Source organism: Colobus angolensis, unplaced genomic scaffold (genome assembly GCF_000951035.1).
Source record: "Colobus angolensis palliatus isolate OR3802 unplaced genomic scaffold, Cang.pa_1.0 Scaffold160, whole genome shotgun sequence".
Lineage (NCBI taxonomy): Eukaryota > Metazoa > Chordata > Mammalia > Primates > Cercopithecidae > Colobus > Colobus angolensis.
Genome location: NW_012114711.1, coordinates 8,161,620 through 8,179,084, shown reverse-complemented (window position 1 = coordinate 8,179,084; position 17,465 = coordinate 8,161,620). Strand labels below are relative to the sequence as shown.

The 17,465-nt window shown below is 39.2% G+C and overlaps 1 protein-coding gene and 1 long non-coding RNA gene across 2 annotated transcripts in view; one reads left to right on the top strand and one right to left on the bottom strand.

The window, feature by feature from the left end:
* Positions 1-480: 480 nt before the first annotated feature.
* Positions 481-17,465, top strand: part of LOC105508381 — a 43,499-nt gene continuing 26,514 nt past the window's right edge. The window contains exon 1 of the long non-coding RNA XR_001001256.1: positions 481-600. This is a non-coding gene — a long non-coding RNA (uncharacterized LOC105508381). The remainder of the gene's footprint in view (positions 601-17,465) is intronic.
* ITPR1 (inositol 1,4,5-trisphosphate receptor, type 1) overlaps positions 10,556-17,465 on the bottom strand; it is a 355,819-nt gene continuing 348,909 nt past the window's right edge. The window contains exon 61 of the mRNA XM_011937251.1: positions 10,556-11,904. Coding sequence (XP_011792641.1) covers positions 11,818-11,904 — 87 coding nt within the window. The 3' untranslated portion in view covers positions 10,556-11,817. The remainder of the gene's footprint in view (positions 11,905-17,465) is intronic.

Below are 17,465 nucleotides of genomic sequence, written 5' to 3'. Positions count from 1 at the left end.
GTTGTTTCTGGTTATCCAAGAGTAGCAATAGTGAATGTAAAAGGAAGCAGCAGCTCTTGGGCAATCATTTATAGCTTTATCAGTCTATACGATCATGTTAATGAACTAACTTGTTCAGCCTGTTTGGACCATGAGAAAATGTGACCTTCTTAATTGTATTCAAATCCGTCAGTTGAAAAGAAATATGCGATTGTTTTTCTTGTCTTTAACCTGTCTAGATTTTGCCTAAGCAACTGTGGTAGGCAGAATAGCGGCCCCCTTAAAGATGTTCATGTCCTAATCCCCAAACCCTGTGAATATGTTGCCTTACATGGCAAAAGGGAGATTGTGGATGTGATTAAAGATTTTGAGATGGGGAGATTTCCTGGATTATGCAGGTTGGACCAATGGAATCACAAGCATCCTAATAAATGAAAGAGGAAGGCAGAAGAGTCAGAGTCAGAATGATGCAATGTGTGAAAGACTCAAGTGGCCATTCCTCTCTTTGAAGATGGGGTCAGGCCACAAGCCAAGGAATGGAGGCAGCCTCTTGAACCTGAAAAAGGCAAGAAAATGGATTATCCCCTAGTACCTTCAGAAGGAACATGGACAAGCAGAACTGTATGTAAGATAATAAATTTGTGTTGTTGTTTTAAGCCTTTAAGTTTTTGATAATTTGTTACAGCAACAGTGGGAAACTAGTGCAGCATACCTACAGGACTGTTCCATTTGTAAGTTCTAAAACACAGGCAACTGATTATTTTTGTTTAAATCAGGAGCACAAATCATTTCAAGTGTCACTGCCAGCATTACCTGACTCTCTAGTGAGCAGGTTTTTGACTCTTGCCCTCCTGCCTACTCTGTGAAATACTTAGTTCAAAAAGTGTGCACATTGAATGTGCTAAAAAGGGTAAAAGTACCGTGAGTCAACCCAAACAATAGCAGTCCTGGGTGTGTGGGCTGTGAGCCACCTGCACACAATCGTCATTGTATGTTTGCACCACCATTTGTTTATTCATTTATTAGTTGATGGACATTTGGTGTGTTACCAGTTTGAGGTGGTATTAATAAAGCTGTTTATAATTTGCATATAGGTTTTTGTACAGACATATATTTTCATTTCTTTTGGATTAATACTTGGTAGTAGGATTTCTGGATTTTTTAGTAAGTGTGTGTATTTATTCATTTTTAACTTCAGTTGTTTTTCAAAGTGGTTGTACTGTACTCTACCCATAACTATGAGAGTTTATATTACTCCATTCTCACATTGCTATAAAGAAATACCTGAGACTGGGTAATTTATAGAAAAAAAGGTTAAATTGGCTCTTGGTTCTGTAGTCTGTACAGGAAGCATGGTTCCATCTGCTCTGCTTCTGGGAAAGCCTCAGGAAACTTACAATCATGGCGGAAGGAAAACAGTGGGGCAGCACTTCACATGGCTGGAGCAGAAGGAAGACAGGGTGCAGGAGGTGCTACACACTTTTAAACAACCAGATCTCATGAGAACTCACTCACTATGCAGTATCAAGGGGGGATGGTGCTAAACCATTCATGAGAACTCCACCCCCATGATCCAGTCACCTCCCACAAGGCCCCACCTTCAACACTGGGGATTATAGTTCTACATGAGATTTGGGTGGGGACACAGATCCAAAGCATGTCAGAGTTCCAGTTTAAAATACTATGGAACGGTACAAAAAGAGCTATGAAAGACTTCCACCCATGCCCACCTCCTTTAGCCTATTATGAAATTTCTAGGATTAGCAGAAATACTAAAATTTGTTAAATCTGGTTGGGAGAATCTAACTCAAGTGATTTACATATGGTGTATGTATAAATGAACCATAATTATTTGTTATCCAAAATGGTCATAATTTCTTTAGGCTACTTAAATGTGCTGTCTCTTCAGGTATAATCTGAGAACTGCCATAATACTACCTGGATTGTTGAGGGATTATCTTTTAGCATTGTTACATAAGGGAGTTGGGTGGAGAAAGGAGTATGAAAGTATATGTCGGTCTGAATTTACACATTCATAGAGACCGTGCTAAATCACAGCTTTGTTATAAGAATTGAAAGAAGGGGCCAGGCGCAGTGGCTCAAGCCTGTAATCCCAGCACTTTGGGAGGTCGCGATGGGCGGATCACAAGGTCAGGAGATCGAGACCATCCTGGCTAACACGGTGAAACTCCATCTCTACTAAAAAATACAAAAAACTAGCCAGAAGAGGTGGCGGGCGCCTATAGTCCCAGCTACTCGGGAGGCTGAGGCAGGAGAATGGCGTGAACCCGAAAGGCGGAGCTTGCAGTGATCTGAGATCCAGCCACTGCACTCCAGTTTGGGCGACAGAGCGAGACTCCGTCAAAAAAAAAAAAAAAAGAATTGAAAGAAGGAGGAAGAGAAAGATTGGGATCCCCTGGTTAGAGGGAGCAGATTGGAGAATGTTGTGAAGCAGGGTTACTGGAGCCAGAGGCATTATGATTAATGGTTAGTTTATGGTATTGAATGGTCAGCAGCAAAAAGAGTAGTGACTGCCTGATGTTCAGTTGTCATCAGTGACATGGGTAGAGTACAGTCAACCACTTTGAAAAACAACTGAAGTTAAAAAAAAAAATAAACACACTTACTAAAAAATCCAGAAATCCTGCTACCAAGTATTAATCCAAAAAGAAGGCACCTTCTTTTTGGGCCACTGCTAGATATTCCTTCCTTAATGAAAGACTCCTCCTTGCCCTTGGCTCCAAAACTATCAAGCAGATTAAGTGAGGGTTCAAAAATAATCTTTTTTTTACCTCTCAAAGGCATTGACCCTCTATGTTTGGGAGGAATTGTGCTAGGTACTAACAATACAGAAATGAACTAGTTGCAGCTTTTGCCTTTAAGAACTCTGACTTTTCTTTGCATCTCTTAGAACTCTGATATCTTACATAGGTCCCCCAGGCCAGGTGGGGAGGTAGAGGTGCAGACACAGAAACATAGCTGGATGGCACCTCGCATAGTGAAGCACTGGGATACTGAAGAATCTACATGACGTCAGATGATCTGGCATTGAATCCCAGGTCTGATGTTCTGGTTTGGTCAAATCACTTCAACTTTCCTTTTTTTTTTTTTCTTTTGTTTTCTTTTTTTTTTTGAGATGGAATTTCGCTCTTGTTGCCTGGGCTGGAGTGCAATGGCGTGATGTCGCAGGCTTACCGCAACCTCCACCACCTGGGTTCAAGCAATTCTCCTGCCTTAGCCTCCCGAGTAGCTGGGATTACAGGCATGTAATCCTGTAATCCTGGCTAATTTTGTATTTTTAGTAGAGACAGGTTTTCTCCATGTTGGTCAGGCTGGTCTCGAACTCCTAACCTCAGGTGATCCACCCACCTTGGCCTCCCAGAGTGCTGGAATTATAGGCGCAAACCACTGTGCCCGGCCCAAATCATTTCAACTTTCTAAAGAAATTTCTTGTTCTGTAAAATAGGGATGTATCAGGGGGAAAAAAAAATGCTATTTTAGAAGCCAGTTTGCCCTGCAAGTGGAAGCTAAGGACGGCAGAATTATAGCCCTTTTTTTTTTTTTTTTTTTTTAGGCCAAGGTAAAGGCCTAATCTAGAGAGGAACAACTGGGAACTGAGGGCTAAAATTGCTCTGCATAGTAAAGAAACAATTTTTGGTTTTCACTTGAGGCTGGAAGGAAGATTTGTTTCTGCTGTTATTGTTTTGTTTCGCTTTTGTTTGTTTAGGCAAGTGAAAAAGAAAAAGTAGATGCCTGCCTGCCAACAGACTGAGAAGAGAATTTGCTCTTCCCATGAGTGAGAAGGAAGGGGGAGGGAGCTTTAATGGCTGATTCTCAACTTTAAGTTGTTTCCTATTCCTTATTGTAATCTTCTTCTACTAAAGATCTGTTCTTCACAAAGCCCAGATGATAATGGTGCTTTGGGGACAGGAAGGAGAGAGAGCTGTGTCCACACTAGTGAAATAAAGAGAGGGGAGATGATGAGAAGGAACAGATAATTGGGTTGGAATCAGGATTTGGGATGAAACAGTGACAAGGGATCATGAAGAAGGTGTAAGCACCCTCCTTAGAATGGTTACTGAACTAGGTTCTGCTCACCCAGAGCAGCAAAGCCAAACACTGACATCGGGATTGCAGGGAGAGAAAGTGAGGCATTTATTGCAGGGCACCAAGCAAGGAGGGTCAGGGAGCTCATGCTTAAGACCTCAACTCCCAGATGGCTTACACACATAAGGGTTTTTAAAGGCAGTGTGGCAGAGGTTACAGGCAGTCATAAATCAATACATGAGGCTACATATTGGTTTAACCTAAATAGGTGGGATATCTCAAAGTGGAGTTGGAGTGGAAGGGTGCAGCCCATAGATCATAGGTGGATTCAGAGATTTTCTAATGTGCAATTGTTTAAGGAGGTGAAGCTTTGTCGAAAAATTTGAGGTCAGCAGAAAAGAATGTTAGCTCTGGCCTGTGAGCAATAACTTCCTCCAGGCCCTTCAAGAAGAAAATTAAAACAAAGAACAGTGGTCAGAGTTCTGTCCTCAGTTCCCCATTACCTGAGGTTTACCTGCCAGCTGACAGCATTTTTCCTTTGGTAGTGGTCTGAGCTTATGAAAAACAACTTCAGGACATATGTTAAGATACTATCTATAGTTTCTTTAGGGGACCAAACATCTCATGACTCTAACTTCCTTGGCTGTTGTTTTAAGCTACTATTACTTTATTTTATTTTATTTTTGAGACAGTGTCTCACTTTGTTGTCCAGGCTGGAGTGCAGTGGTGTGATCTTGGCTCACTGCAGCCTCGACCTCCCTGGGCTTGGGAGATCCTCCTACTTCAACCTCCTGACTAGCAGGGACTACAGGTGTGTGCCACCATGCCTGGCTAATTTTTGTATTTTTTGTAGAGATGGCATTTTGCCATGTTGCCCAGATTGGTCTTGAACTCCTGGGCTCAAGCAGTCTACCTGTCTCAGCCTCCCAAATCATGAGTCACTGTGCCGAGCCTGCTGTTACATTACTTTATTGGTTAACAAGTTGCTTATTTACTTCTCAGGGCTAGCTAGGTACTGGAATTGCCCTTGAAGGAATTCAAGATTTTCCTTTATTTTCATGCTTGGGTTGTGGAGGGGTTCATGGGCGCCCAAGGTGGGGTCTCTGCTCTTTCTCAGGATCCTTCTCAGAAAGAAATTATTCAGGAGGCTCTGGGTCTTCTATAGGTATGTGAGACGTGGTACAGAATTTGTATTTGAATGTTAAATTAAGATAGTACAACTTATGACCATTCAGATGTCAGGGATAATATCTACTTGATAAGGTTGGGAGGTTTAAATAAGAATATAAGTGAAGACACTTCAGAAACTAAGGAAATATATTGTCATTCCTAAGATAAAACATTTTTGCTGTAGAGATTTATTTTATTTATTTATTTAGACATGGAATCTCACTCTGTCGCCTAGGCAGGAGTGTAGGGGCACAATCTTGGCTCACTGCAACCTGTGCCTCCTGAGTTCAAGGGATTCTCCTTTCTCAGCCTCCTGAGTAGCTGGGACTAAAGGTGTGTGCCACCACACCTAGCTAGTTTTTGTATTTTAGTAGAGATGGAGTTTCGTCATTGTTAGCCAGGCTGGTCTCGAACTCCTGATCTCAGGTGATCCATCCACTTCGGCCTCCCAAAGGGTTGGGATTACAGGCATGAGCCATTGTGCCTGGCCCAAGATTTATTTTTAAAAAAGAAGTCACATTTAAATCCAGCACTGCTAAAAAATGTAATAGTTATCTGGAAGTCATAAGCTGTATGACAGGTTTCTTTATGAATTTATTTGGTTCAAACTGAATATTTTGAAAAAAGAAGTCAGATTTGAATCCAGCACTGCTAAAAAATGTAATAGTTATCTGGAAGTCATAAACTGTATGAGAGGTTTCTTCATGAATTTATTCGGTTCAAATTGATAGTTAAAACATAATTTGAATATAAAGATAAACGTTTTTTAAATGACTGGATGTGGCCCAAATATGTCATGTTAAGACATGTAGATTTAGGATCCCACAGTAATAACATCAGACCCATTTAGTGGGAACAGAAAGAAGCTTTTGGTCATGCAATAGTTAGCTGAGATTGTGGATAGGGATGAGAAAAAGGAAATGGTTTTGTTGCAAAGGAATGGGAAATAACGTATGAGGTGTATGCCAGACTTGGTACAGATTATCTTTCTTGATGCCCATTACTGCCCAAAGAAGTATGTGGTAGCATCTCTACTCTTGAGAAGGGGGAACTGCACAGTAAAATCATTAGTAACTTGCTCAAAGTTATAACATTTCAGTGACAGAAATGGTATTAGAATTCTTATCCACCTCAAGGCCCATGTTCTTTCCATTCCACCATGTTGCCATGTGGACTCTGACATAGACCTGGTACCTAAGCCTTGTGTGGTTCAGCTCTCCTTGTCCCAGTTTTATACCAAACCTTAATTGCTTTTCTGCAGAGAACTTTTACAAAAAGCTTCTCACAAGACTTTATGAGATACCATAGGTGGTAAGTATGTGACTTATGCTCAGGAGTAAATAGTTTAAATTCCTGGATTGTCTAAAGTTCCATTTACCTGGGCCTAACTATCTGTGGTGAGGTCATTATAAATGTGCTGGCAAACTCTTTCCATTCGTGGTTCTTGCATACAGTATGCACTTTTTATGTTGTTGGATTCTTTGTGTTGTTGTTCAGAATTCACCTTAGGGGTTTTCTCAAACTCTGCATTCTTACTCTATAGTGGTTTTTGGCTTTCTTTTTTCTCTCCAAGCTGGGTGGATGATGCAGTTTCGCTTCTAGGTGTTAGGATTCTCTTTCACACTGGTTTGTCATGACCTTAAAGTATTTTAAGATGTTCCTTTTGTGATTTTTTTTTTTTTTTTTTAATGTCGTGGCCTACTAAGCTAGAGATTTGTTTTACTAAATGAGTTTAAAATACCAGCAGCTGGAGACTCCATAGCATTGTCTGAGTTGACCAAATATAAAAACCACCAGGTAGACAGCTTTTTATTTTCTTGATTTTGGTAGATTTTTTTGGTTCCAGACCTGAAGGCTTGTTATGCTTCTGAATTGGCTTCTAGGTTGTAAGAGCTGCTTAATGTGGCATATGATACCAGAGATGGAAAAATGTTTATGATAACTATAATCATCTTATTATAAATAGCCATCATACTCTCTCCTGTCAGATAATTGATGAGGCCTAAACGTTGTTCTGAGCTGCAACCACCCACAAAAACCACACACACGGCGTTTTACTCAAAACTTTACTTCAACCACTACTTTGTGATGCAAAACTAGTGGAATTTTGGGTACTTTCTGTAAAATTGAAATCTTTATGGGGGTTTTCCAGCATTCTAGTTGATTGTTAAATTATTAGTGTAAGGAACAAGACCGAGGCAGAGTTTGCCGACGAACATTGACTTCTGTGGTAGGGGAGGATACCAGTGTGCACCTGCATATTCTCCCTAGGAAGAAGCCACCTTGATTGGGCTGAGGATGGATTCTCCCTTTGAAAAATGCAGTTATATAAGAGCTATATACACGAGATTTGTAGTTGTGAAAGATAAAGACTTTAGGAGCTCACTCACTGCTTATCTTTGCCACAAAGTTTTCGGTCTTGACAAAATATTCAGAGTCAATACTTTCTAATGTGTAGATCCATCATCTCATGAAAGAGATTTGAAAAGAAAAAACAAATCAATCTGTACTGTTCCACATGTAGGACCAAATAAAGTTCTGCATGAGCGCTTTGTGTAAACGCAGAACTGTTACGGGAAACTCATTACTGATATCCCCATTCTGGAAGGGAGATAGCAAGTGGGAAGAGCTCTCTGTATTTTGCTTAGTCAGGAGATCTTTGTTTATTCTGGAGCTGAGTCCTTGGGCAAGTTACTTTACTTATTTAGGGCTCAATTTCTTATTTAAAATAAGTTTCACTTCTGCTATATAGTGTCTCAAGAGCCTTCAGTAAGAGTCCTTTGTTATTATATTCTATCTTATGTAAAGGTGACTTTTACTGTCATATAATTTGTCTTTTTTTTTTTTTTTTGAGACGGAGTCTCGCTCTGTGGCCCAGGCTGGAGTGCAGTGGCCGGATCTCAGCTCACTGCAATCTCCGCCTCCTGGGTTTACGCCATTCTCCTGCCTCAGCCTCCCGAGTAGCTGGGACTACAGGCGCCCGCCACCTCGCCCGGCTAATTTTTGTATTTTTAGTAGAGACGGGGTTTCACCGTGTTAGCCAGGATGGTCTTGATCTCCCGACCTCCTGATCCGCCCGTCTCGGCCTCCCAAAGTGCTGGGATTACAGGCTTGAGCCACCGCGCCCGGCCATAATTTGTCTTCTAACAAACACATATGTTACCAAAATCTGTAAAAAAAAAAAAAAAAAAATTATTTTGGCAAAAACCCAACTCTACTTCTCTAAATATGTAGTTACGCTCCTAATAGTTTTGAAGGAGCACATTTCCCTCCATGCCGCTCAAAATTCAGTCTAAGGTTCTCATTATCAGCCTTAAAATAACTATCAGAAACTTTCAGGCCGCTGCCCATTAACGCTTTATCCAAGCCATCTATAGTAGAAGTATACAGAGATCTACAAGTGAGTTTTTAACAGGTTATTTCCTTAATTTACTCTGGGTATCTTAATAATTTCCCACTAGTACATGGCATGTCAGTGCAGAACTTTCCAATGAACTGGATGGGACTTGGGAGCCAAGCAGCTTTGTGTAGTTTGCTGCTGCAAAGATTGAGTTGTTGATTAGCATCCATAGATGAAGTATGCTTGCTTTATAATTTATATTAGGAAGTACTCAGTGAAACACAGTGGAAGAGCACGTTTTGCAGGAGCAAAATCAAGCAATCCATTTCCAGAAAGTGCAACCAAATAAAAAAAAAATTGGCTGAATGAAGAACAATGAATTAGGAATATGAACTTGAAAGCAAACTAAGTGAATAGTATCAAATTTTTAAAAAATGAGATTAAAGTCATATTTTGTATGTTGGGGGGCAGGGTAAACACAGATAAATACAGCTCTAGGAGAAAACTGAACAGGATGGAATATCATTTAGACTTTTAGGACGACAACAGAGTGGAAGCTTTATTTGTAGAGAGAAACAGGGTAATCACTATACAATTTTAGGGGCATGGAAAGGGTAAGATCCCATACATGTTAGAGAAGTGGAATGGAATTTCCCAGACCTTTAACAAATGGATTAGTTAGGGAAATTTGCAAATGCTTGAAACTTGAATTAGTGCTATAGCAAACTTTTAATACTAAATAAAATGGTTTAATTAAATAACATTGGCTTTCTCGCATATTAGCGAGTACTACCGTACCTTCACCCTGATAACGCTAATTCTTCATCTGGGTAGGTAACTTTGAAGGTCACTTGGACCTTGATCTTAAAATAGAGGTGTCGGAAAGTCACAATGTGAAGGAAGCAGGCAGAATTACAATTACACATCAAAGGCCACTGGAGTTTTAACTTCAAATTGCATGTTTCAATTGTACTAGCTTTAGTGTTCACACCCAAACTGCAAGGGTAGGATCTACTGCATGGAGGGTGGAGTGGCATTCCAATTTCATTTATTTTCTGCTGAAGCTGGCACACTGAATGAAGATTTATATCTTAAGTGACAGGATTCAAACGGAACATGACAAACCTGTAAAAGCTGCAACTTGGCATGTCAATGCAGAACTTTCCAATGAACTGGATGGGACTTGGGAGACAAACCACACACACTGCCACATTGCGCTGGGCAGTGTGAGAGATCAAAGAGAAAGCCCAGGGGAAAAGCAAGTCCTTGCTAGCTAACGCGTGCGTTGTGGGGGTTAGCATAGATTGCCATTTTGCTTACAGATAAAAGTAGGTATCTCTCTTAGGCTTGCCTTACGATGGAAAAATTTTGTGGAGACAGGCTGCACTGACTGGAAAAAATTAATTTGTTTTTAAGTTATCAAATTTATAAAGTAGAAGCATAATTATGAAACTCGCCATTTAACTGGAATTTAATCCTGACCCAGTTCCCAACATTGGGTGGTATTATTTACCAAAGCAGAGAGAAAATGAGTGTCAAAAAAAAGCAGCCAGAGCAAGCACTGATTTGAGGAGGGAACAGGTTTTACTATGTTTGGACAGGCGAGGTGGCTCTGTAAAAACATTTTACACACTGCTGAAGGACCCTGACCACTGGGCATGAATAAAACAAATTTCAGCTGTTCCCGATACTTCCACATTGCATACAGCAAATAAAAGGTCCCCCAGTGAAAGCAGAAGAGACGAGAGATTTAGTAGGATGCTCCCAACAGCCTGGCTGGCAGTCACTGATCTCGAAGAATGAATGAATGTTGTACTAACTACTCCCCAATGTTTGCTCTAATAATTCTCCTCAGAGTTGTCATAACAACAAGTTGTTTTTTTTTTAATAATCAGGTAAACATTTTCTGAATTAATCTGGTAATCAAACCGATTGTACTTCAAACTGATCCTAAAGAAAGTATATAATTGGAATAGCAGTTAAGTCACAAATGCCAAATGAAAGTCACCAGCCAGTCACTGTATATTCTGCATCATTTATTAAATATTTTTATATATGCATTTACAAACTTTACTCATTTCAGAACTCTGCTTTCAATGCATTTTTAAACTTTTTTTTGCAGAGAGATTCTCTTGTAAAATGAGATCCATGTACAAAACTAGGCAACAGATATAAAAGTTTCCTTTCATACTTTCATCCATCAAGAAAAGAAATCATGTGACAAATAAAATGTGGCTCTTCCAGAAGAATAAACATGTCTGTGTTCAACTATGACTTCTAATGAGATAGCTCATATTTCATCTTTATATGGATGTATATAGTTTTAATACTTCTTAGCTACTGTAGCATGTTGGTTCAGATGAAGAAAAAAATAAACTATTGTTTGGACTAGATAATCTAGAAACCATCAATTATGCATATCTTTATAACGTGACATCAAAATTTACCCAGGAGATGACACTGATTGGCCAGCAGTATGCATTTATCCTGAACATTGCATAAAAAGTTCCCTTTAAAAAATTCATTATCTTCTTCACAAGCTAAAGTATGAGCCTCTAATTTGGCTCTCTTATTTAAAGAAATAGTTTAAATGATCAATTTAGAAGCTTAAAAGTATCTTTGAAACTAAAGTTGCTTTTCTTAAAATGAATGCTGATTTAACAGTTCATAGACTTGGAGCATTATCACTAGGAGACGGAGGCATTACTGCCACTAACAACGAGAAACAGCATCACCATCGGATAATTACATGGTACAAAATGCCCAGGGGCCTGAAACTCACTATTAATATAATTTTGGCAGCAGCATCATTTGATAATTAACCATTTATTACATAGTATTAACACACCAGCTTCAAAGATGTGCACTCCCTTTAGGACACTTGGGAGCTACAAATTTATCGTGATTGCATAATTCGTATTGCACAGTTTTATAAAAAACATAAATACTGGCTATTCTAGTTTTAAATACAAAATACATGTCATATACTTGTAAATCTATAATCTGGTTCAAGTGCAAATCAGGTGCTTTCTGTTAGTCCTTCCAAAAAAGGCATTTTTAATATTTTTGGCACAAATGAAATGTCATCATGCCAACAATTCTAATTACAATACATATATCCAAACCTTTAGAGTAGCAATCATATACATACGGTATAAAACTGAGTATTTACAAATGTCTTCAGCATAAATGTAACCTTCGTGGGTGAATCAGAACTCATTAGCCATACCCACACTAATAATAATTATAAAAGGTAAATACAATTCCTTTTTTTCATTTGCTTATGCTGGTTGTTGTGGGTTGACATTCATGTGAGGAGGATGTCCTAGAAGACCAATTCTTTGTTTCTGCTTCCTTTGTTCTGTCATCTGGAAAGTTAAAAAGTTTCATCATTAGACCCAGATACTTCCTGTACGTCAAATCACATACTGAACCATAGATTTACCTCTGTGGTTATGGTTTATACTGAAACCCACTTTCTACAAATAGTGTACCATCGCTATATCAAACACACGGCACTTCAAAAAGAGCATCTTCTTAGGCAGAATGGGAAATTCTGTGACCTAGTCATGCAATGTAACGTTCAGAAGTATTGCTTGCTGCTTGTTTCATAAAGAAACAAAAAACAATAAAAGCACAGGATTCTTTCTTGTTTCCCAAATCCATTTCCAAATGATTTGAAGACTCATCGGCAAATGGTGGCTTTGTATGACAGTAACAACACACCATACTATCAAGAAAAGCAGTGTTTAGAATCCTAGGTTTGAGAGGCAGGGCTTATGTCCACACTCTTTCAGTGGGTCCTGATTTTTCTCTTCAATCATTCTTGAGTAGTTGGTTAGAGGGAAAAAAAAATTACCTACCACAACTAGGAAAATGAGAAATGTTCTCAAATCTCTTTGAGGTCCAGAATGATTAAATGCTGTAAATAATGCTGTAGCCATTCATGTTACCTATTTTCTGCCACCCAGTAGACACTGAGGCTTGCTTAAAGTCAGGTGAGATCATTGCCTCAGACTAGTTCAAATGAAAAAGTGCTTTCAAAACCCCAAACAAGAAGCTGATTCTGTTCATTTGGTTGCTGAACTAAATATATTCTCATGTTGATGGGTCTCTAGACCTGTTTTAGGTATTTTACGGCATACTTACTTCTGCCTCTGTATTACGATTTTCCTTAACCCGGTAGTTAGTTTTGGATTTAAGGCTGAGCATTCAAGTCAACTGAGATAAAAAAGCTGTACGAAATATATATTAGAAAAAATTGTTGTCTACAAGTGGGTTAAGGTCCTACTCCTATGTTTTTAGCTTCCTAAAATTGTAGAAGAATTAGGGTAAAAAGAATAAAGGCTTTGGAATCAGACCTACTTTCTTATGGTTTTGTCATTTAACTTATCAAAATCTGTTTTTTCATCCATACAATAAGGATGATAATTCCTAGCTCATTGGTGGAGAATTGCGAGGTTATATGTAAATTTCTCAGCACAGCATCTGTCACATAGTAGATGCCTTAATCTCACTTTTCACTTGAACCAATTTGTGGTACAAAAGATCTGAAGAGAACATAAAATAAGACTAATTTACCTAGGTTCAGTTTTAATGTGGTTATTTTTTCTTCTTCAAAACTAGCATTATCTCAAATCAAAATACTGTTTTCAGGCTCCTGTGGAAATGCTTTCTCTGTTATAATTTAGATGGGAAGATATTTACAAGGACTTAGTATTTCCAAAAGGTAGCTTTCAATAAAGCTTTTAATGAAGAATTGGATTAGGAAATTCCAGCTAGCCCCTGAAGTTGCCTTAGGTGAGTGACATCTTTAAAGGAAGCATTACACACTACACTGTATCCACAGATTCAGCTCAGGAAGGAGAACCTAATATGACACATGAAATAAATTCACAATTAGGTTAAAATGCCAGTAATTCATTCATCTTACTGCCTGATAGTTCAGATGTTTAGCTCAGATTTTTCTCCCACAACCCTTCCCTTGGCAGGTAACCTTGAGAGGGAATCCAATACAACTTAGCTAAATTTGGATCATCTCAAGTGTTCAAAGTCATTTAGAAATCTTGGTGTGCTCAGCCAGGTGCAGTGGGCTCACGCCTGTAATCCCACCACTTGAGGAGGCTGAGATGGGCGGCAGACTGCTTGAGCCCAGGAGTTCAAGACCAGCCTGCGTAACACAGCAAAACCCTGTCTCTACCAAAGGAAAAAATAAAATTAGCTAGGTATGGTGGCATGTGCCTGTAGTCCCAGCTACTTGGGAAGCTAAGTGGGAGGATTGCTTGATCCTGGGAGGCAGAGGTTGCAGTGAGCAGTGATGATGCCACTTCACTCCAGCCTGGGCAACTGAGATCTTGTCTTGAGGAATGAAGAAAAAAAAAAAAAAAAGAAATCTTGGTGTGCTCAACCCTTATTGAAGGATACTTTACTCAAAGCTTATATTTAAAGCTGCTGAAATCTTTCAACTCAAAGTTGAATGTCAAAGTTGGCCATTAAGACTCTTTTCCCCTGTAATTTTGCTTTAAATAACTACTTGTATTTGAGATGACCTTTTAGTATGCATATTTTCATCCCTGTTTGTTAAATCAGCTCTCCTTGACTTTTCAATTTGTCGGTTAGTCTTTCTCTTAAACTTTAAAGCAAAGGAGTCGTTATTTGGTGGCCTGGCTTCCTTTTCACTTCCACAGCCACGGCCTGATATCTCAGGTAGCAGCCCTATTCATTTGTCTTTTTAAGTGATCCCATCACCCACCCTCCCTCCCTAACCTTAAGGCTCCCCAGTGACATGGGTTAGTGGCCAATTCTTTGCTCAAGTAGTCACATTCCTGATAATTTTAAGTTACCAACTATACATCTAATGTTCTTTTCTGTTTCCCTAGAAGAATGGTTCTCAAACTTCAGCATGCACAGAATCACCCAGAAGGTTAAAACACAGATCAGAAACAGAGTTTCTGACTCAGTAGGTCTGGGGTAGGTCCCATGAATCTGCATTTCTAACGATTTCCCAGATGATGTAGATGTTGCCGGTCTGGGGACTACACTTTTAGAACCACTGCTCTAGAAGAGGTTTTTCACTGATAATCTCCAAAATTGGACAAGATCACTTTGAGTATATACCTGAACACTTTTTAAAAAAAAATAATTTGTGTACATATATTATTTTTCTCAAATGAGGGAAGCTCTTGGAGAAGATTCTCTGCAACTGAGCATATAGTAGGCACACACATTTGACTGATACTGTTTTGATTAACCATGGCCTTTTAGACAGAATGGCTGTCATTTAAGTCAACATCACCGCCATTTAAATGACTGCTAAATGAGAAGGAATTGGGCAACTGCTAAAGTGTTTGGTCTTTTAGTAGCAGTCACCATCCAATTACAATTATAAGGGAACCAAAACAGAAAAAAAAAAAAAATCCCTCAAAACCCCGAAGGACTAAATCTATAAGAAACTGAGGCCAACAATTCTGGCCGCTTAGGTTTCCCCAGCCTCTTAGTGCATATTCTCACATAATTTCTGGTTTTATTAGTTCAATTCTACCTACTTACCTACCCCACCTACATACGTTCACACGTACTATCTATATATCTTGTTATAAGGCATCATCATTGTCTGTTACTGTTACCTATATCAAAACAAATATCATGACCAAACTCTATCCTTAGCATTTTTTTCAGATAACAGTCTCTCTGGACATCTCAAACAAAATTGACTCATGATTAAAAAAACTATGGTAACTATATTCAAAATTCTAATATTGAAACATCTATTTTGAGTAGTGTGAGATGTCTCATTTATAGTACATTTAAAAATCCTCAAAATGGCTGGGCACGGTGGCTCACTCCTGTAATCCCAGCACTTTGGGAGGCAGATCACTTGAGGCCAGGAGTTTGAGACCGGCCTGGCCAACATGGCGAAACCCTGTCTCTACTAAAAATACAAAAATTAGCCAGGCATGGTGGTGCATGCCTGTAATCCTAACTACTCAGGGGCCTGAAGCAGGAGAATCACTTAAACCTGGGAGGTGGAGGCTGCAGTGAGCCGAGATCGTGCCACTGCACTCCAGCCTGGGCAACACAGGGAAGCTCTGTCTCAAAAAAAAAAAAAAAAAAAAAAAAAAAATCCAAACCAAACCTCAAAATTCCCATGTAGCTGAGGATAAATAGTTACAGTCATGCTGTTCTTTGCATCTATACAAATGTAGAAACTAGCTTGAATTTCAGCATTCCTCCTTTTGACTCATCTAAACAAGAAGCAAAGAATAATGTACCTTTACAAGTCAGATACAGCCAAACATCTGAAAGATTGTTCATGAAAACACGAGGCATACAGTAGAAACGGGCACATTTTAATCTACCAGTATGGCCTCTAAATGATTAAAGGCTGGTGCAGGAAGGAAAGTTCATTGACAGCACACAAATGCCCCATTTCTGCTTTATAACACATATTAATGGTCTTTGAAAAGCTGCTTTCATGTTACAGTAAGGTCTTGGTTACTCAGATTCTAAACAACTAGCAAACTCTAGTAATCACAATTACTTTCTACAGCCCTATAAAATCAGTCATGTTCAGAATGTTGAGCCTCAAATACTAAGAAATGGAACCAAAGCATCCCTTGAATACAATTATGTTGATTTATTATCAATGTATACATACCATTCAGATTCTTAGAGTTGATCCCTAATGCTCTTTTCCTCTCTATTTCCCCGGGCCTCTTACTCAAGCTTTGAAACCAAGCTCCTGCATTACCACCTCTGAGAGGACTTCTGTGGTAATTAATTTTCTCCCAGAAATCAGATTGAACAAATCGCTCCCTTTTCTTCATTTCCAGAGCAGTGTGTTCATAGCTCGGTTATAGACTCACCATGGTTAATTATAATTTATCTGTTTACTTGTTTCCCACTCTAGACTTTTAGTTCTTGAAGGCAGAGAATGGGACCTATTCATCTTTGTAGCCCCAGTACCTAATGCTGCACCTGGCAAACAGGTGTTTCATACGTGTTGGCTGAAAGAAGGAACGGAATTAACCAGAACATACTGCCATTCCTTGAGCATAGCATGCATTTTCATGCTGTTGCTCATGCTGATTCCTTTCCTGGAAAGCCCCCTACTGCATTTCTCTGCCAGCTCAGAAGTCACCTGCTTATAAGATTATAGAAGCTAAACTCCTTCCTCACTGCAAACCTCACACAGGACCACTACCTACCTACTTCTTTGTGCTCCATGAAACTATTCATGCCTCAAGTCATCCATACTTTATCAGATTGCTAGAGTTCTACTTCGTGGTCTTCTTGCTAGATCCTGGATCTAGAGGGCAGATATTGACTTAGTCTTCTTTTGTGGTCCCAGCACAGTATAAGGAACATAGGTGCAGTACGGGTTGTTTAATATTCCATTTTCCAACGTTGGGCAGTTATTCTAATATTGTGTTATGCCTTCTGTCCTTAAGCAGTTAATTTCAGCAAGGTAACCCTCTTGCATGAAAAATGCCAAACACTGTAACATGCTAATATGATCTGAATTTTCAAGCACTTCTTGTATTCCTAGCAACAACAAATGGTCGTTGTCCCATAGGAAGCCAGTCACATTTTCAAGAAAGTTAGCCCTTCTCAGTATTTGCTCTTTTGCATTGTGAAGAAAACATGCAAAAACATTTTTAAGTTCTTACATTAGTTCTCCTCCTTGGAATAAGAATGTAAGAGAATCACATTTAGTATTCAGAATCTCTTGGGAGGGGAAACTTCAAGATGAGAGGCATCGTTAAATAATACTTAGAATAGCAATCCTAACCAACCATTCTTGGCAATAATAGAAAAAGTGACACCACTAACCATAATTTTAGTAACCTAACAAGAACTTTTTTCCCTCAGATTGAACTCACTCCTTTGACGAGGCTCACTGGTTTGTAAAGTGCGCACTGAAGCAGAT